This window comes from Maylandia zebra, linkage group LG6 (assembly GCF_041146795.1).
Source record: "Maylandia zebra isolate NMK-2024a linkage group LG6, Mzebra_GT3a, whole genome shotgun sequence".
In the NCBI taxonomy this organism is placed as follows: domain Eukaryota; kingdom Metazoa; phylum Chordata; class Actinopteri; order Cichliformes; family Cichlidae; genus Maylandia; species Maylandia zebra.
In genome coordinates, this window is record NC_135172.1 from 21,414,432 (window position 1) to 21,435,553 (window position 21,122).

The 21,122-nt window shown below is 39.8% G+C and overlaps 1 protein-coding gene across 2 annotated transcripts; it reads left to right on the forward strand.

The window, feature by feature from the left end:
• The first annotated feature begins 298 nt into the window (after positions 1–298).
• papss1 (3'-phosphoadenosine 5'-phosphosulfate synthase 1) lies at positions 299–20,913 on the forward strand. Of its 2 annotated transcripts, XM_076884858.1 has the most exons (13): positions 299–574; positions 2,959–3,146; positions 3,231–3,345; positions 3,444–3,679; positions 3,880–4,018; positions 5,397–5,515; positions 5,856–5,969; positions 6,092–6,203; positions 8,034–8,239; positions 12,067–12,202; positions 12,614–12,882; positions 15,549–15,778; positions 19,910–20,913. In XM_076884858.1, the coding sequence occupies exons 3-13, from the start codon at positions 3,234–3,236 to the stop codon at positions 20,046–20,048; spliced, it is 1,812 nt and encodes a 603-aa protein (XP_076740973.1). In that variant the 5' UTR covers positions 299–574; positions 2,959–3,146; positions 3,231–3,233; the 3' UTR covers positions 20,049–20,913. The 2 variants fall into 2 exon arrangements, with proteins under 2 accessions (XP_076740973.1, XP_004549477.2); XM_004549420.5 differs by lacking the exon at positions 2,959–3,146 and having other exon boundaries at positions 300–574.
• The last annotated feature ends 209 nt before the right edge of the window (positions 20,914–21,122 follow it).

Sequence of the window (21,122 nt, forward strand, 5' to 3'; positions counted from 1 at the left end):
TTGCCAGCGCTGTTATTTGTATAATTACACACATGACCAGGTTGGTAATAATAACCTACAGATTTTATTTTATTTTTTTAAACATAAATATTTGAAATGACTCCTCGAAAACATCTATTTACTTTTATTTATTTATTTTTACATTGTTTTTTTTAAAATGTATTTTCACACTTGCAGGTTGCGGATCAGTTACGTCTCCGAGTCAGCTATTGCGCGAAAGGAGACGATGACGAAGCAGAACTGACACCAGGTCAGTTTTTCTGGAACCAACCAAAGACGGAGGAAACGCGTCACTTCTTCGATGGTGACGTGGCAGCTTGGAAAAATACCTCTTCCCGGTTGTTGCGCTAGATAGGCTGCTCAGCTCCGGTCTCCTCCATCCGCTAGACGCACCTGACCCACGAACAGATACCTCTACAAGTAAATAAACCGGGTTAGGTGTTGTATTTGCTTTTTTTTTTGGTTATTTTTCTAAATAGGTACCGTTTGAATTAGCTGCTGACTGCTGCCAGGCATGGAGACTCTCGGCAACTCGAACAAGAAACAGAAGCTAACCAACACTGCTGAAAGCTGGGTGAGTTTTTTTTCTCTCTCCCAAGATGTGTTAATTCAACGCACCGTTTCATTATATCCGTCCACATCCACAAACAAGTTGCTTCTTCTGAGCTAACTGCCTAACAGGCTCAGTAAGCTAGTTAGCGACACTTTTGTCACACGTTAGTTGCAAGCTAAAGCTAGTCTTACGAGTAAAGCTTTGGGTAATAAAAGTAATCACGAATCAGCTGCTACCACCCCCGGTAATGAATGCAGGGGCTTTGACTGATTTGAGTTACAGCATTTCCAGGTGTGATAACATTACCTTGGTGGTACAGGCAGACTGTGCTGTGCTTCTTTGTGTAATTTCTCTGCTACATAACGCTGCAGCACAGTATTGTCATTCATCACCGTCTTCCACATTTGAACACACAATGTAATTTCAAAAAAACACAACAACCCGAAATTTTCTATTAAAGCTTCTGAATTGTTAAATAATTGCCTAAATAATCTGTCATCTGTAATCTGCAAATAATTTATAATCTGTCAAACATGTCTCAAACATCAATGCTATAAAGTTATTTTGAGCCAGAAAGAACAATCTTAACACCTTTCTTTCTAGCCAAAAGGGCAGCAGAAATTGCAACAAGTATAAAATGCCACAGTCGTGTAGAGATATTTGAAGTGGCTGAAAAGGACTGGATTGATTGACAACCCGGGAAATGAATTGCAGCATGAATATTTCATCTTTAAAAATTTCTGATGTATTCAAGATGAAATAAGAAGTTTTGAGAGGAAATGTGGACAAAATGAAGCGAGGTGGAGGTGTGTCGCAGGTTTATCTGGTTTGAATGTCACACACTGTTGCAGCGCTGTCACAGCATGGTACTAGCAGTGTGTATCCTGTAGCTGCAGCTTAACATGTGGCAACAATAATAATGGATAAACAAGAACAGTCACCCGATGAAGCCAACAGAACCACATCATCCACGAAAAGCAGAGATGAGATTCTGAGACCACACCGTTTTTAGTAAATTAGGAAAGTTTTTGCATTGATTAATAATGTAAATCATCCTTACCTCCTGCTCTGCAGTTCAATTCAATTTTATTTATATAGCGCCAAATCACAACAAAAGTCGCCTCAAGGCGCTTCATAGATACAGAGAAAAACCCAACAATCATATGACCCCCTATGAGGAGCACTTTGGCGACAGTGGGAAGGAAAAACTCCCTTTTAACAGGAAGAAACCTCCAGCAGAACCAGGCTCAGGGAGGGGCGGCCATCTGCTGCGACCGGTTGGGGTGAGAGAAGGAAAACAGGATAAAAGACATGCTGTGGAAGAGAGACAGAGATTAATAACAGATATGATTCAATGCAGAGAGGTCTGTTAACACATAGTGAGTGAGAAAGGTGGCTGGAAAGGAAAAACTCAATGCATCATGGGAATCCCCGGCAGCCTACGTCTATTGCAGCATAACTAAGGCCTAACTATATGCTTTAGCAAAAAGGAAAGTTTTAGGCCTAATCTTGAAAGTAGAGATAGTGTCTGTCTCCCGAATCCAAACTGGAAGCTGGTTCCACACAAGAGGGGCCTGAAAACTGAAGGCTCTGCCTCCCATTCTACTTTTAAATACTCTAGGAACAACAAGTAGTTCTGCAGAGCGAGAGCGAAGTGCTCTAATAGGGTGATATGGTACTACAAGCTCATTAAGATAAGATGGGGCCTGATTATTTAAGACCTTGTATGTGAGGAGCAGGATTTTGAATTCAATTCTGGATTTAACAGGAAGCCAATGAAGGGAAGCCAAAACAGGAGAAATATGCTCTCTCTTTCTAGTCCCTGTCAGGACTCTTGCTGCAGCATTTTGGATTAGCTGAAGGCTTTTCAGTGAGTTTTTAGGACATCCTGATAATAATGAATTACAGTAGTCCAGCCTGGAAGTAATAAATGCATGAACTAGTTTTTCAGCATCGCTCTGAGACAGGATATTTCTAACTTTAGAGATGTTGCGCAAATGGAAGAAAGCAGTCTTACATATTTGTTTAATATGTGCATTGAAGGACATGTCCTGGTCAAAAATGACTCCAAGGTTCCTCACAGTGTTACTGGAGGCCAAGGTAATGCCATCCAGAGTAAGAATCTGGTTAGACACTATATTTTTAAGATTTTCAGGGCCGAGTACAATAACCTCAGTTTTATCTGAATTAAGAAGCAAAAAGTTAGCGGCCATCCAGGTCTTTATGTCTTTAAGACATTCCTGCAGTTTAACTAATTGGTGTGTGTTATCTGGCTTCATGGACAGATCGAGCTGGGTGTCATCTGCATAGCAGTGAAAATTTATGCTATGTCTTCTAATGATGTTGCCTAAGACATAATCTAAGGTCCATCCATCCATCCATTCGCTTCCGCTTATCCTTTTCAGGGTCGCGGGGGGCGCTGGAGCCTATCCCAGCTGTCATAGGGCGAGAGGCGGGGTACACCCTGGACAGGTCGCCAGTCTGTCGCAGGGCCAACACACAGGGACAGACAACCATTCACACTCACATTCATTCGCACATTCACACCTAATGGCAATTTGGATTTTCCAATTAACCTATCCCATAATCTAAGGTGTTGAAAATAATTCAAATAATAGTTTTTCTTTAAAATTTGTATTCACTCCACTGACTTTACATTAAATCTGTATTATTTCAGGGAATGCAACGGGCAACTAATGTCACCTATCAAGCTCATCATGTAAGCCGAAACAAGCGTGGGCAGGTTGTGGGCACAAGAGGAGGCTTTAGAGGATGCACTGTTTGGCTGACTGGTAGGCTGAAAGATGTTATTTGTAGAGATTTTAAGTTGGACTTAATGAAGATGTCATTGTTTTCTTAGTTTAACCTTTTGTTTTTCTTCTGTGTAAAGGTTTGTCTGGTGCAGGGAAGACCACAGTGAGCATGGCTCTGGAGGAGTACCTTGTGTGTCATGGTATCCCTTGCTACACACTTGATGGGGACAACATCCGTCAGGGGCTTAACAAAAACCTGGGGTTCAGCCCAGAGGACCGTGAAGAGAACATTAGACGTATTGCTGAAGTGGCCCGGCTTTTTGCTGATGCAGGGCTCGTCTGCATCGCCAGTTTCATCTCTCCCTACAGCAGGGTGAGTAGCTCCTCAAAGAAGGCGTTAGCTGAATGAGACAAAGAGATGATGACAATGAGAAGTGTGCCTAGATCTCAGTGGTATTTCAGTAAATTAGGCTCTTAATTTGTCACCATCATCAGTACACCAAGCTAAGTTTTGCTCTCACTTTTTGTCTTTCCTATTTATACATAGTTTTGTATGTTATTATCATCCATCAGGATCGCCTCAATGCCAGAAAGATCCATGAGGCTGCTGGGCTACCTTTCTTTGAGGTGTTTGTGGATGCCCCACTGGACGTATGTGAGCAGAGGGATGTGAAGGGGCTTTACAAGAGAGCAAGAGCAGGGGAGATAACAGGTACAGTATGATTACTTCCAAGGAAGTTTTTTTTTTTTTTTTTTGGTTGCGTTTGCATATGTGTATTTCTGTCTGCAAACATGGGCACTGAAATATTTTGGATGAATTCAGAAAAAACTTTGTACAGATGTAGAGCTGCGTCATGTCAAGAGTCCAATAAATTTTGGTCAATTAAATTCAAATGAATTCAAGTTAAGGTCCACTTAATGATTAATTGGTAGAAAACATTTTAAAAAGACTTATAACTTAGAAACTGTGTGTCTTACAAGTGTGGCTGGTATTGTCGACATACAGAAAGTACCATATAAAGATTTAAATAATCATGTCACATTTGACCTCTGACCTCTCCTTCAAGGTCAAAATGATAATAGTATAAAGAGCTATTTATGAAAACTATGTTTCTTACTCTCATTGTTTGTATTGACAACAGACTGGCATGTAGGGAATGATATATGGGAATTGTAATTATAACATTATAATTTGCACCCAAATATCATGTCACATTTGGCCTCTGGTCTCACTTTTACATTTTACACCAGGCTTTCTTTCAAGTTGACCTCCAAAATGTATAAAATATAAAATATCATAATGTAGTATAACATCTTATTATAAGCTCAACTTATTAATGTCCAGTTATTTACAAATCATTACCTATTATCTATGATCTACACTTACATGTTTACAGTAAACATCTAGCATGCTACTCTTTACAGAGTTTTACTGCGCCACAAAATTCTTAAAGTATATTTAAAATGAACAAAGAATACATGTTTAGAAAATACAATACTGTTCCTTTAAAAGTAAGTTCTGCACCAAGCGTGAGCTTTGCGCTCACTCGTTTATCTTGTTTTTGTAGCTCACGAGGTTTATGTTAACTGAGTGATATAAATTTTTGAATTTATATATTACATTTCTGTATTTTTTACCTGCCTGTATGATTGTATGTTATGTGTATGGTTGGTGTGAAACACTTCATGCATGTACCTTTTTAGAGCTAAAATGTTGGCTCAAAATGTGCTCTCAACTATTCTTTAGGTCAGGAGGCAAGCAAGCATGCAACATATTTCAACAGTCTGACTACTGCTTGTGAAATATGTTCAATCTACCTCATTTCCTTGCTTTTGCATTTTGTTTGTACTGAAATAAGAAACGATCTGATTCAGCTTATCAGGTTAATCGATCTGTTTGACAACTAAACTATCACACAGATGTGTTTAATAGTGTGAATTTTAAATTGGAGCTCTGTATTTCATATTGTGTTCATCTCAAACATATAAAAATAGGAAAAAATAACCTGCTGCTTAGGTGTAAATATATTTTATTTAAAAACAAAACAGAGCTCAGATTGTGCTTTTTTTTTTTTCTTTTTGGTAATCAGGTTTTACTGGCATTGACTCGGAGTATGAGAAGCCAGAGGCACCAGAGCTGGTGCTGAAGACCGACTCCTGCAACGTGAATGAGTGCATACAGCAGCTTGTTGACCTTCTTCAGGAGAGGGTGAGGAGAGGAAATATCTGGTGCTGATGCTATTTTTCTTCTACCAATTAGCTCCCTCATCTTTTACACCGCCATCACAGGTTAAGCTGGAGCCTATAAGTTCAGACTTAATGCATTACAGTGCTGTTGTTTTTCTGTGAGCCACTAGATGGCAGGAAAGTATCACATTTGTGTGGATGTTGATGCTAATGCATCTCCACTTTGTTTCATATATATATATATATATATATATATATATATATATGCACAAATTCCTTTACCAGCATCTTCATTATGTGTGATGTTTTGGAATAATTTCTTTATACCTATTAATTTGATATCCTGATTTTAAACTTTGCAGGATATAGTTCCTGTCGATGCTTCGTATGAAGTGAAAGAGCTGTACGTTCAAGAGAACAAACTGGATCTGGCCAAAGCTGATGCAGAGACACTTCCTGCTGTACAGATTGGGAAGGTGAATATCTCAATATCACAAAGCGTTTTAATAAGTAAAGCTAAATGATAATCGTTTTGTTATCCGAGTATCCTCTGATAGATTTACCTTTTCTCTTATGTATGTGACTGTTTAATCCTCAGGTGGACATGCAGTGGGTACAGGTGCTGGCTGAAGGCTGGGCCACTCCTCTCAATGGTTTCATGAGAGAGAGAGAGTTTTTGCAATGTCTTCATTTTGACTGCCTATTGGATGGTAAGATTATTATATATTCACAGGAAACTCATTAAACATGCGGCTGGGCATTAGGTGGAGTTTAATGCTGACACAATAATTACCTAAAACAGAAAATAGCTTTCTGTTTGAACTGAAATAGAGAAAATATCCAGTGAGTGGCAGTTCTCTCAGAAGCTGATAGGAGGGAACCAGTAATTTAAATAATTACTCATTACAACCAAAGTGTGCAGAAGAGCATCTCTGAATGTGGAAACCTGAAGCAGATGTGCTCAGAATTTTGTATAAACAACATGAAAGTGTCTACTCATCAGTTCATAATGGTGGTGGTGTTTGTAATGGTCTGAGGGATGTTTTCTTGGCACACTTTAGGTCCCTTTGTAACAACTGAGCATCATTCAAACACCACAGCCTGAATGTTGTTGCTGACCATCCTGTTATGACCAGTCAAACTGGTTTCTTGAACATGGCAGTGAGATCACTACTCAAATGTCCTCGGCAGTCACCAGATCTCAATCTAAATCTTTGGGATGAGGTGGAACAGGAAGTTTGCATCATGGATGTGCAGCCGACAAATCTGCAGCAACGGCGTGATGTTATCATGTCAACAAAATCTTTGAGGAATGTTTCCATCACCTTGTTAAATCTGTGCCACGAAGAATTAGGGCAGTTCTAAAGGCAAAGGGGATCCAAAACAGTACTAGCAAGGCGTATGTAATGAAGTGGATAGTAAATGTATTTATGCATGCTCACAATATTCATATTTTACACATATTTTAAGCATGCTGTATAAGTTTGTGTATAGATTAGAAGTTATGAGTCACTTTGCTGTTAGTCCTGAGGACTGGAATGTGGAGGACAAAGCTTGTGCATTGATCAACACTACACACAGCCATTTCCCATTGTCACCATGTTCCAGAGGTTTGACAGTTAGAGGATTGATTACACACAATTTATGCTAAAACTGGTCAGGAAGCATAGAACTGAAAGTTCTGCTAATCAAGTAGTTGACAAAACAGAAACCCCAATATATTCATTTTGTGTCTCCCTCGTTTGGACATTTGGCAGGCTTGTGTGTGCATTTTATTGGAACCATCTGTAAGCTCTACTTTGTGACAGAGGGGACCAAAGGAAGGTCCAGGGAGAGTTGGGGCTAGCAGCAGTCACAGTTACACATTTTTTTTTAATTTATATTTTTATTTTATTTTATATTTTTTAGCTGATCTGTGAAAAACGTGCTGGTCTCAATATTTTCATCAACGTGCATGGTGAAATAAATGCTGCAAAAGACTGCGGATTAACTCATGAGTGAGAGAGGGTCTCACTCAGTGTAGAGTGTAGAGTAAGGATATTTATTCTCCAGCTTCTTAAATTGCAGCCTTGAAGATTCACTGTATTCAGTGGTTGAAACATATATTCCACATTTAGCCTGAAGCCGTACAACGTTATACTTTACAAGAATGGTCGGGATATTTTGTTGCACATTCCCAGTCTCTGGGCATTTTAACCTGCCTTTTGTGTGTTGCCTAATCTTAGTGTCTTTGGACTTTTCAAAATTTTTTAAAGCAGATACAATTTACATTTCTGGCAATTTAAAACTATTTTTAGAATTTTTGTTCCAAATTTATCAAAAACCCAAAGTAAAATCAGTCATTTACAAGGTTTCTACAACACCTGTAATTACTGAAAAACTCCCTCGGGAAACTATTAACACTGATAGCTTCATCAATAATTCAGTTGACCAGGACACACTTGAACTCCTTGACGAGAAAAATGATCTGAAATGTTTTCAGGCTATTTCAGATTGTGGATTCTTTCTTTTTCCATGAATCAGCATTTTTCACCCCATAGGTGGCGTGATCAACCTCTCTGTGCCTATCGTGCTGCCAGTGTCAACTTCAGATAAAGAGCGTTTGGATGGCGCGACAGCTATGGCCCTGGTCTACGAGGGTAGGCGAGTGGCCATCCTTCGTAATCCCGAGTTTTACGAACATCGAAAAGAAGAGCGCTGTGCTCGGCAGTGGGGAACCACCTGCAAGGACCACCCTTACATCAAGGTCAGTGCCTGTGAGGAGTGGTGCATTCAACCTTCCAGTTTTTGCTCAGTGAAGCAGGGCGGGATATTGGCAATGTCTAGAATTCATTTGAATTGTGGTGTTGTAGTGGCTGTTTATTTGGCTAACTCTGTGTTCACATGTGAAATTATGGGGCAGTTAAGAGGGTTAAACAGAGTGGATACGTATGTATATGTTGGCCCCCTCCTTTGATTTATCCACATTGACATCATGTTTTCCATTCACTTTTGTTAGGAAAATCAATACAGACATTCCTATGCTGTTGATCTCTCCAGAGAATAAGGCTGTTAAGCATCATTCGTGACTCTTATCGGGTCAGCAGTGGACAGGTTGGAGTAATTAGAGTGTGGAAAACAAATCACAACATGATCCTGAAAACATCTTATAACAGAGCCAAGTGGTTATTGATCGCCTCACGTAGACACCCGTGCTGCTGACAACATTCAGATTTGTATGTATGGTTTGCCAGACCAAATTGAAATCAGGGTGTTTGCAAAGTATGGATATCAAAGCATATTCACATGATAAATTACATATCAACAAAATAAGCAACGTGGTTTTCTCTTTGTCATCTTCGGCTTTTCATTTGTGGCCTTTCTGTTTTGGTTCTTTCTGTCTCGGCACGGGAGCTTTGCTGTGTTTGCTGCTTAGTCTGTAGAAAATTGTCTCTTTGTATCACATCAGCATCGCACAGCCCAGTCAGTAAGTCCAGGGGCTGTCTCATAAATGCCAGTGGAGACAGGTGAAACGCACCTCCAATAGCAGCCAGGATTAATTCGATTTACTTCTTGATGTTTATAGCAGTTCTCAAAATTTATTGTGGAACTTCAGTTTCTTCCATCGTCAGGCACTCAACACTGTTTCCTTGGAAGTGAAATAGTGTAATATACACATGGTAAATGCATTCACTATTTGTAAAACTGTTGATATTTTCCAGGGCCTGTGCCAATAGACTGCACCTGTACTATTCGTGCAGGTATCCTCATATTGCACACAGTCAAAAGAAAAAAGGCTACCCCATGAAGCTTGGGTTGTCACTACCAGGTGCTTTAGCTAAGGGATGGCATCACTTTCAAGAAAAAGCAAGGGTGACCTCGGTTTGTTTTAAGAAGACATAAGCCAAATATCCATAGACAGCTAGCACTTGCTCTCCAGCAGGGGTAGCCTGAACAATGTGGGATACACACCCTGTTCACTTGACTTCCACAGTTTCTTATCTCACAGCCAAAAGTAATATCCCATCAACAAACAAAAACAGAGCTCAGATTAGCGTGCAGTCTTTTTTTTTTTTTTTTTTAGCCTGTCCGTCTGGATTGAATGATAGGCTGCGAAATCTAGGCATTCTGACTGAGAGCTCTACAGTAGGCTAACCATCCTGTAAGTTTTAGTGTGTAACTATTCATATTAGAGATGAAGAGACTTTCATAATTCAATCCAGAACTATTTCACACCCCATGAACCACTCAACTATTAAATGCATACACATAACATTTAGTACATGTTTTATGAAAAAAAAAAAAAAAAAGGCACAAATGCAAAGATCATTCCTTGGCTGTTCAGGCTTTTTAAACATTTTTTTTTAAATGAATTCTCTCCTGCTGGGAAGATTGAATTTACAATATGGGCTAGTATGTTAGAAATGGTATAGAAGCTGAGCCTTGGCGAAACTACTGAAGACCATCTGCAGAGCTCCAGACTGTCTGTCTCAGAGTACTGTGTGATAAACATGCTGCATGTGAAAGCAAACTGCCTCCCTGGATTCGGCACTGATAGAACACAGATCCCAGCTGGCCTTTGCGCATTGCTTATGGAAAGACTGAATAGGCGGAGGAGTGGAGTTTTTCTCAGTCTGTCAGGACGCCCAGTGTAATCACTTGATCTTTTTGGTACACCCTCATATTGCAGGTGTTATAGTTGGATCCAGAGTCTCTTGCTCAGCCTTCAACTAAATGTGTTTGAGATTGTACTGCTCATTTGCCAGCTTCCACCTTTTTGCTCACCCAGCCCATCTCCAAGTAGATCGAGGAATTGTTTCCATGTGTCTCTTATCAAGCGCTGTGGGGCTCAGGTAGACGCTCTGGTGTGCTAATGTCCTGAAATGATCTGGCTTAAAGTGTCAATGGGTTGATGGAAAGCAGCAGAAATTTTTGGTGTTGGTGACACAGTTTGTTTTTAATTTCACCTTAGTAAACTTTTAAAAGTGGCTGTTTTGTGGATTAGTGCAGTCTGCTTATTGGCAAAGGTTTAAGTCAAAATTAATAGTCTTTGTGGTGTCTAGTGATTTTGCACTCTTGGGTCAGACTTACTTTTAACCTCTGGCTTAACAGCTCTCTTAATATCGCACCACTATTGGCAGTTTTCTTTTTTTAATTTTCAAAGATTTCCTTCTTTCACTTTATTCATAATGGAGTCTGGCATGGTAATGTGTTTTAAGATGTATTAGAAGCTGCAGGCTTCATGAATTGATGCCGTGACTCCTTAGTGTCAACACCTGATGTCTCATTTCTGGATTTAGGCACATGCCACATGCTCTGTGTTTCCCGAACCGTCGTTCTTTATCCACTTTAACTTATCATGTGTTCAGCCTGCTCTAATTAAGCTCTCACTCATTAGAATGTATGTATGTATACACGAGTGAATGTTTAACTCCCAACACCAGAACCAATCTGTCAGCACACTCCTTCATTCATGACTACGACGTTCTGATCCAGGCTCTTTTCTGCTCCAAGGAACATGTTGTTAATCCACACGCTTCCTGTTTGCCTGTCTGTCACTCAGACATGAAATCCACGGCACTGGAAGCTATGGTGTGGTTTATTTGGCTAGGGCCCCCTTTTACAAATGAAGTCATAGAGAAATTATAATGGGTAAACATCGCAGATTTAGACCTCCTGCTTTCATACAGCCTTGTAGACGTTTTGTTTTCTGTTGACTTATGTTGGCAAAATCTGTGGTGATTTGCCTATCCTATTGTTCAGTGCTATCAGTGCTGTAAAGCGTATGTCGTGACTTTTATCGGGTGAGCAGCAGACAAGCTGGAGCACTTGAGGGCAGGTGGTTATTGATCGCATCACGTAGACACTCCTCTGCTGACAAGATTCAGATTTCTATATATAGCTTGCCAGCTCAAACTGGAATCAGTGTGTTTGTAAAGTATGGATATCAAAGCGTACTCAGATGATAAATTACATGTCAACAAAATAATGACAGACAGGTTTTTTTTTTTTTTTGTCCACTTATTGTTTTCATTTTTATTTTTGGTCTTATTTCAGTTCACAGTCTAAATGCTGGAGCTGTGATGCGTTTGCTGCTTGGTCTGAAATTTGTCACTTTGTATCACATTAACAATGTGCAGGCCAGTGCTTTCAGTAACTCTAGCTACAGTCTCAAAAGTGCCACAGGAAGCAGGTGGAAGATATTGCCTGAAACAATAGCAGCCTTTGCCTGGATCCTTCCTGAGCACTTTGGTGACATTGTTGGATGAATCTCACGAGGGGAAAATTTCTCTGCGCTGTGGTCATGAGCTCATCCCCAGGTTTCGTTGCGGAATGCAATCTGATTTTGTCTGTTATTGAAATTAACAAATGCTGGGGGGAAAGCACAGCAGAGTTTTGTTGGCTGTTTAACAACTCACCAAGACTTTGATTTATTTCATTTTGTCCTTTTGCAACTGGGTAATAACTGAGGGGTTTATTTGAATTCACCCTGGAGTGGTTCCAACAGAGTGAGACTTTTAAAGAGCGGTGTCTTAAATCTGGTTTATGTTTGTGTTGCGTTCACCGTCACGATCACTGTGGCTCCTATTTCAGATGGTGATGGAAAGCGGGGACTGGCTGGTCGGTGGTGACCTGCAGGTTCTGGACAAGATCTGTTGGAATGACGGTCTCGACCAATACCGACTGACACCCACTGAGCTCAAACAGAAGTTCAAAGAAATGAATGCAGGTATTGGAACAATATCTGTTTGTTTATTTTCTGTCAGAGCTAAATTAACCCAGTGATGACATTCTGAACCAGGGAGAGTGATGGTAATGCCCCAGTATTTATAAACAGCTACCTTCCTTCTCTTTTAAAACAAGAGGAAAACTTTAAGCAGTCTGGTGCCTTCAGTCCACTCACTTGTTTGTTTATTTGGTAAATAAATAACAGCATCACAGTAGGAAGGTCCCAAGAGAAAAGACTACAGTGTTATTCAACACTTCATCAATAATACACAGACTGTATGTGGTTCATGTGCATGAAGCAGCTAGATGATTTCTGTGTGTAGATGATTTTCTTTTGTTTGCTTTGCTTTTGCTTTGCAGATGTGTTTGGTTGCCGTTTGACAAACTTGTTTCCTCCTTTTTCTCTGTCTAGATGCTGTATTTGCCTTTCAGCTGCGTAACCCTGTCCACAACGGGCATGCTCTCCTGATGCAGGACACCCACAAGCGTCTGATCGAGCGAGGCTACCGTCGGCCTGTTCTGCTGCTCCACCCACTAGGAGGTTGGACCAAAGATGATGACGTGCCACTGCCTTGGAGAATGAAGCAGCATGCTGCTGTGCTGGAGGAGGGCGTTCTGAATCCAGAATCTACCATTGTTGCCATTTTTCCCTCACCCATGATGTATGCAGGGCCAACTGAGGTAATGATTATCAAGAATGTTTGAGGTTTCTTCAAACAAGGCATCAGGTTCGCTTCAAACGTGATAGAGAACAAAAGCGTGGCTGCAGCTCTGAATAATAACAACAGGCAGAAAAGGAAGTGGGCTGTCGCATGATTTCTTTGCAAATTTCTGAGAGTGAAAAATGGCAGGAAAGGAAATTTACAGTTGTCTTGAGGCGCTCTGTTTAACGTTTTCATGCCATACACAAACCTCTGTGTGTGACTGATTGTAGCTGAGAATCTTTTAATCACTCATTTATGATAATCAGAAAGATATGTTACAAATTATTGAGAGCAGATTGCAGGATGGTGGATCTCAGCCTGCGAATTTAATCAGTTTCTAATTCTGAAAGGGAGATTTTTGAAAACTATGCACGGTCGCAACCTGAGTATAGTTTTTCTGACTTGGTTTTCCACAGAGATGTAGAACCTCCTCTTCATTAATACAATTTTCAAAGTATTCTTTAGCCCATTAAAGGCTTGCTGTTACCTCAGTCTTATCTAAAAATCATGTAGAACATGTAGAAACCTAATGGCAGTAGTAATAGTAATTTTCAAGGCAAAAAGTCCAGTTTCTGATGTTATTGATAATGAAAAACAGCAACAGCATAGGAGAAAAGCAACAACCAAAGTTAATGTGACCGTGTGCAATAAACGTGCAGTTCCATCACCTTTGAAATGGTTGCTTTGAAGACAAGGACCAGGTTTGTGATCACTTGCAGTCAGTTGCTGCCTTCAAAGTAACTGTGGTGCATCAAGGCAGCAATAAAATGTGTTGCACTCAGTCTGCTTTCAGTGCAGTGAGTTAGGGAATGGGGTCAAGTTGGCAATTACATGCAATCTGTTTGTGATAATAATATACCAATTAAGCATGATAAATCAGTGAAAACAACCAATTGTTGCTGTCTACATACACAGACATTTGATACGTTCAGAGTCAATCCAGAACCTCACAGTTCTGAAATGATAATTTAGAAATTCCTCCAAATGGTGCTCTGCAGCATTGCTTTTGTATGAGAATATAATCAAAATCTGCAGCTAGTTGAGTTGAGCACCCGAGAGCAAAGAGAGTCGAGTTGTGCTTATTGGTGTAAACCAGGGGTCGGCAACCTTTAGTCCTTATAGTGCGGCTCCGTGTGGTTTGGGAAAATAAATTAGAAGTATTTAGCTGAAGTGTATTTTATTTTATTTATGTTCTTTTTTAACTTGTAGTTCTAAATTGGAAGATTATTGTGATATTGAAATATAAAAATAAAATCATATTCTATTATTTTTTTCATTGGTTGAAATAAGCGTCACACTCGCGGAAGCCAGCATACCTGCCGAAACACCGTGCATTTATCGAGACTTTCAACCCCAGGTAGGCCAATTATGGATCTTCGGATCTACATTATGTCAGCAGCTCTTCTCCACCGTGAACTATGTTAAAGACAAACACCGCTCACGCCTCACAGATGACAGCTTACAGTCCTGCGTAAAGGTGAAAGTGACTTGTACAGCCCCGATTTGCAGACGCTGTGCGCAGAGGTTCAGGAGCAGAAGTCCCATTGTAAACATATCACAGCAGACCCGACGATGTTTCCATGAACACGCTTTTCAGCATCTCTTTATTGACCACTTTTCACACACGGTTGCTGTACACATACAGCCGACACATACCAACACAACAGCATAGATAGCACAGACATTAAGGCGGCAAGGCCTGATTGCAGGTGCCGCTCAGGTGCGTCGCCTCCCCTGCAGCGGCGCTGCAGACCACGCCACGCCACACACATTAACCAGGTAAAATACATATTTAGGCAGAATTTTGCAAATATCTATTTTTCATCTTTTAGCAGCATAGTCCTTTTTTTCCAATTATTTTTTAAAAGTCAGGTCAAGGCTCCAAAAGCCCAAAGGCGATATAAGGGTGGCGGCTCACAACAGTTTTTGTTTGCTACATGGATCATTTTAGTTCAGCTGGGTGTCTTTCCTTTTGCTATATTTCATTAAGAGTTCAAAATGTGTTAATTACATAGATAAAATGTAACTTTCTCTGTAGCACTTCAAGGATTTCATAAGCAACACACCTTAGTTGTTCACACAAAGCATAAAAGTAAAAAACAGTATATACAGTGTTACTTTCTGACATCTAAAATGAAGATATTTGCGGCTCCCAGTGTTTTCTTTTGCGTGGAAACCGGGTCTTGGGGTGTTAAAGGTTGCTGACCCCTGGTGTAGACTGACTCGGATTGAAATGTGTTGGCAGTCTGTCTGCATTTATAAATGCAGATATTTGCAAACCTTCATCAGCCTGCATGAGAGTGAATGCAGTCAGTCTCTGTCAGATTGAGACCATTTGGAGACATGTTGCAGTCCTCCAACCAGTCGTCCCGCACCTTGCGATGGAGGATTGTGGTTGCCAGAATCACCTGGCAACCAACAGTTTTTCCTAGTTGCAGAAAGGTTGTCGTGCTATTTTGACTCTAGTGTGATTGAGCTATTAACAGTGTCATTGTTGCTGCTTTCATTACCCAGATTGCTGTGTTTTAGTACAGTCTTGCACACTTGTCATAAAGACATATTGTGTGTCTTTATAAATCCCACACAAGTGGAGCAGTGTTAGTTTCACAGCTATAGCATTTTCTTTGTTCTCTCTGTCCACAGGTTCAGTGGCATTGCAGAGCACGAATGGTGGCCGGGGCCAATTTCTACATTGTTGGTCGTGACCCTGCAGGCATGCCTCACCCTGCCACAGGAAAGGACCTGTACGAGCCCACTCACGGAGCCAAGGTGCTCACCATGGCTCCGGGCCTCATCACCCTCGAAATTGTTCCATTTAAGGTTGCTGCTTACAACAAGGTCAAAAGGGCAATGGATTTTTATGATCCAAAAAAGTGAGTACTTTTGTTGAAGGTTTTTCATTTAAGAAAAAACTTTTCCATTTTGTTTCCTTTGTTTTAAATCAATTTATTACAGAGATGGTTCACAGGCAGCGCTCACTCACATTAAATTACATTTGTAGATTTTGTCCAGAGTAATACTTCACATTTAGGTCAATTAGAGTGAGCAGCCTAAACAGAAATTATATTCCTTAAATTAATTACTCATTAGGTCTGTCTTGTATGCAGAAAAAAAAAATCCTCATTTTTCTTTCTTGCTTTCTTCTTCTCTCTGTGCCCTAAAAAGCTGAGCCAAGAATAACAGCAATTGTTTTTCATTCGTATACAGTTAAAAGCTTTTGTGCAACACTACGGGCTTTGATGTTGCTCAAAATTACAGAGACCTGCCATTAATTACAGTCTGTATATGGACACTGCACGTTGTGACTAACAACAATCATGCAATTTATTTGGCTTTCCTGCAGTCTGATGCAGCCTGTTCCATCAGGTTGTGCAACTTGGGTTGTGTTCAGCCAGCAGCGTTAAAACTAAATATTGCAGCACTAATCAAAAGATTGCCTTTGTTTTCCATGATGCATGTTTATGATGTAAAGTCCAAAGTGAAGTGCCGATCAGGCACATCTAGTTCTTCTGTGAATCGAAGTACGCTGCCTCCTTGAAATAGTTTGTTTTAAAATGTTATCAGCAGATTTCGTTAAGCAATCGTTGGCTTTGAAGTGACACCACTGGCTTGGTGCTCTGCATGTGAAACATTTACTTGACAGAAAATTTCTGTTGTCTGATTATATAAATAGAATGTGAGGTTTTGTGTTAAAATGGAATGTGTGCTTGAATTATTTTAAGCATCTGACAGTTTATATTATAACCTAAACAGAAAAAAACCAAAGGGGAAAAAAAATAACTTGCCACATATTGTTAAATGAACATGTATGGAAACAATTCCGTACGCATCATAGCCTGTCAAAGTTTGCTGCAGACTTTGACGCTGTCTGCAGAAAAATTGCACTTTCTGTAATGTGGAACTTTTACTTTGAAGGAACTGTTTGTATTGCACTTTCTGCTCAGTGAGTAGCTGGTGGGTGTTTGCAGAAACGTGTGCATCTTCCATGCAAACTATGTGGTACTGCAGCAAACTGTTAGCGAGCAGTGCAAGGACAAGGAGGTTTTTGGAGTAGCACTGTGTATTTGTTTACACAGTGCATTTTTACCTGATGACTGTCAGGAACCTCCAGCAACCATACTGCTGACTGTTCTCTGAAGCCTCGAGCAAACGGGCTTTATTTTATTTATTTTTTTCAAAATATTACCTCATATTTTATATTTTGTCCATTTTTATATTAATGCTAATGCCAGACATTCAACACAACTCAGCTTCTAAAATCTGCAGTCGTCACTCAGTTAGATTTATGATCTTCTACTCTTTCAAGCACGGTGCCCTTGCCACATTTTAGGTTTAATATGGGCGCTCATTTTAATCACAACACCCCTCAGTCTTTCTCTGAAGCACAATGGCTCAGACCACGGAAGGCTGTTTCTAATTTGACACTGTATAACTTGTTCTCTGAAGAATTTGCCTGGAGCTCTTTTACCTTACTTTCACTGTTTCTTAATGTTTCAGAGCCTCAAGATGTGCGCTTTCATGTGATAACAATTTAGCGTTTTAAATAGCACAACTTTGACCCTCTCTGAATGTGAGCCCACTTCAGATAAGTGTGAATGTCTGCTAACAAGATGTTTAAAGTCTTGATTATCCCTCAGAGTAATTTATAAATGAGGATAGCCTGGGCTACACTTAGCACTGGTCTAAGATGAAGACTGTCTTTGGCTGACTGCTTCACACAGCGCTGTTCAGAACTTTTCATGTGACCTCAAATGTGCAGCGAGAAACCATCAATCATAAAAATATAAAGGAGAGGATCTCAGAACGTGTGAAAGATACTTAAAAAAAACGTTTGGAGAGGAGAATTCAGTCTCAATATTAGAAAGCATTTCCTTCATGCAGATAGTGAGTCTGACAGTTTGATTGTATTGTGTGTTACCCAAAAGTGGTGATGCTTATTTTATATTATCCATCCATTTTCTTAACCGCTCGTCCAATTCAGGGTCCTGAGGGGACTCGAGCTTATCCCAACTGTGATCGGGCAAAAGAAGGGCTACACCCTGGACTGGCTGTCAGTCTGTCAGTGTTCATACCTACAGCCAATTTAGAGTCACCCTAACATGCATAACAGTCTTTGGACTGAAATACGGGAATGCTTAAGCAGGCTCTGGATTCCAGGACCAAAGACTATTTTTCTTTAATTGTAATAATTTAAATCTGTATTAGAATCAGTCAAGGTTGCATTAAACCGCAAACCGTAAAAGTTTAATAACTGTCATTTTAAGGTGCCACAAATCATGGTTATTGTAGTTAATTGAAACTAAAACTAGGAGAGAAAAAAAATCATTTTAGCTAACTAAAAGAAAAATGAAAAACTTGACTACTGAAAAAGATTAAAAATGATTTTGTGAACTTGGAAGACTCCAATAAAATTATTGAGGTAAAACGGTTAGTTTTTATGTACATCTTGCCTCTGACATATAACCTGCAACAATAACTATTTAAAAAAAAAACTAAAACTAGTGCTGAAACTAATGAAAACAACACTAAAACCAAACTTTTTCTAAACAATAAAAACTGAACTGCAACAGTAAAATGCACTCTGGAAACTTGACTGAATTAAAAAGAAGTCAAAACGAAATAAACATTTTTTTTTTTTTAAACTAATAACAAAATCATAATATAAACCATAAAACGTTTTCTTGACAGTGTTGTTTTAAAAAAAACTAAACCTTTTGCTCTTGAATGGGAAGAACAAACCAACAAAAGGGTTTCTGAATTAAGTCCGCCAGCCGACTGGGATCTTTCTGTGTGGGTTCTCTCAGGATACTCCATTTTCCTCTAAAAGTCCAAAACATGCAAGTTAGGTTAACACCCAGACTTCCTTATATATCCAGCTTACTGACATACCTGTTTATTTAGGCTTTTTGCAGGTTTTATGCAGTGCTTCCCTTCAAGGCGGTCTCAGGGGAAACACTGTTAATACTGTTCATGTAGCATCTAGCTCTAGAACCTCAGTAAGCACAGTTTGCCCTGCAACAGTGGGAAATGCATTTGAGGTCTGTGAGTTCACTCAGAAGATGCTTCAATTAAAATCAAATCATTGAAGAATGTTGCATGATCACAAATACAGGGTCTATCAAATCTGATTATAAAATACAAAATGTTTCCCCTGCGAACGCACGGCATTTGTCCATACACTAGTCAAGAGAGGTCCCACCAGTTCCTCCTGGTTTCAGCTGTTTTTATTCATTCTCTCTGCTCTCATATGGAGCTTTTTCACTGTAGAAAACCACTGTTTTCACTGTAACTGGCTTAACTGCAAATATCAGATCGTCTAGCCGATGAACACAATGGGCCAGGCGGACACAAATATGACTCCAAATAAAAGCCAGCGTTTCTCAGTTACTGCTGTTATCAAGCAGCTGCGATTATATGTTGGTATTTTCTGCAAAGCTTCCCCAACATAGCTGCCTTTTTCCAGTTTAAACCCAGGATTAAAGAAATGCAGATTCTCTCACTTTGTCATGGTTTGCAGCAACAGCTATCGTGAGGCAGATAGCAGCACAACACAGGCGCATAAATCACAGCGCAACATGTTGACAGTCAGCTGCACTGGCCTCCTTTTCCAGCCACCACTGCTATGGCATGCTGGTGCTTGCCGGATCGTGTGACATTATCTCTCCTGCCACAGAGTGATTTTGCAGGAATGTCATGCTGTGAGAAATGGTCAGCATATGAAATGTCATTCATAAATATATTCTCATATGCAAACAATCATCATGTCAAATTTCACAGGGTGGGATGTGTCACAAGAGAGTGTCATAAAAGCTTCATTTTTGGTTTGCAGAAATGTTAACTGGCCTGCTCCTTGATCCAACTGATTGTAAAAGAGCAGCTGGCTCTGTTGGGCGTGCCGTTGATCGGCATCTTTTCACTGATTGAAGTAGATCTGTTATTCAAAGCTCCCCTGCTTTTTGTGTGTGTCTCTCTCACACTCTCTGTCTTTTTGTTTTTAATTACAGCCATCAAGATTACGATTTCATCTCAGGCACACGCATGCGTAAAATGGCTCGCGAGGGAGAGAACCCTCCCGACGGCTTCATGGCGCCCAAAGCCTGGGCCGTGTTGAAAGAGTACTACAAGTCACTGGAGAAGGCCTAAAGGTCAGGTCTCAGCTGGGGGGAGGAAAAACGTGACAAAAAACATGGGAACACAGTGGTGGTTTCTACTGAGGTTTGGGACCACTCACTCATTTCTATCACAAACTTCACTCACTCTGGCTTCTGTCATGGTTTTAGTCTTATCTGTGTTTTAGCTGTATGTGCTTTATTTAACTAAACCTCTCCTCTGACTATGAAATGTAGAAGCACAGGTCAGTATACTAAGAAGATATTCTTTACTAACATGACAACTGTAAGTTCTGATCAGTGGTTAAGAGTGTTGTTTTTAAACATCCAAATGATGATGAAGAGTCACTGTTGACCAGTACTCAAATATTCAGGAGAAGTTGTTACAATTTGTCCTAGTATTTAAAATGTTACTCAACTCACTAGAGTCGACTTAACGCTGTTCCTTCTTTACTGTATGCATACACGCAGGTGTGGTAGTGGCTCAAATGTTACTGTACACAAGTGTTTAAAGTAAAAATTGAGTGCCTTGGTCCTCAAAGTCAGTTCACATGTTCACATTGAAGTTGGACACCTGCCTCTTCTATCACTGGTTGTATTTTTACATTGAAATGGTCCAGTATGTCAAGAAAATTGTGAAAAACAGATCAGCGGTTATGTTTTTTTTGTTTGTTTGTTTTTACCGTATAGTGCAGTCTTTCTTAAACTTGTAGAAAAACGTATCACTCCATTTTAATTTTGCTTTTTTGTGAGTTGTGTTTGTAGCTTTGCTGCTTTGAGATCTATTTACTTTTTTTTTCTCCCATGTCATGTATTGCTAATATTTTATTGTGCTTTACCATGGGATCAGATTTGTAATCTTTCCTTGTCCAATAAATCATTTTTAGCCAAAAGAACAATTTGTGTACCTTTTTCTTTCTCTAAACTTAAGTTGTTAGATACATTAAGGAACACGTCTTAAGGCACACCAAAGAGATTTATATACATAAAATATTCTCAAAGATTTCTTCTTCTTTTTTTTTTTTTTTTTTTTTAATTGACAGCTAGGAATTTGGTTTATTCTAGAAATTAACTGTTATCTCACGGTGGCTGTTTATATTTTGGCAGC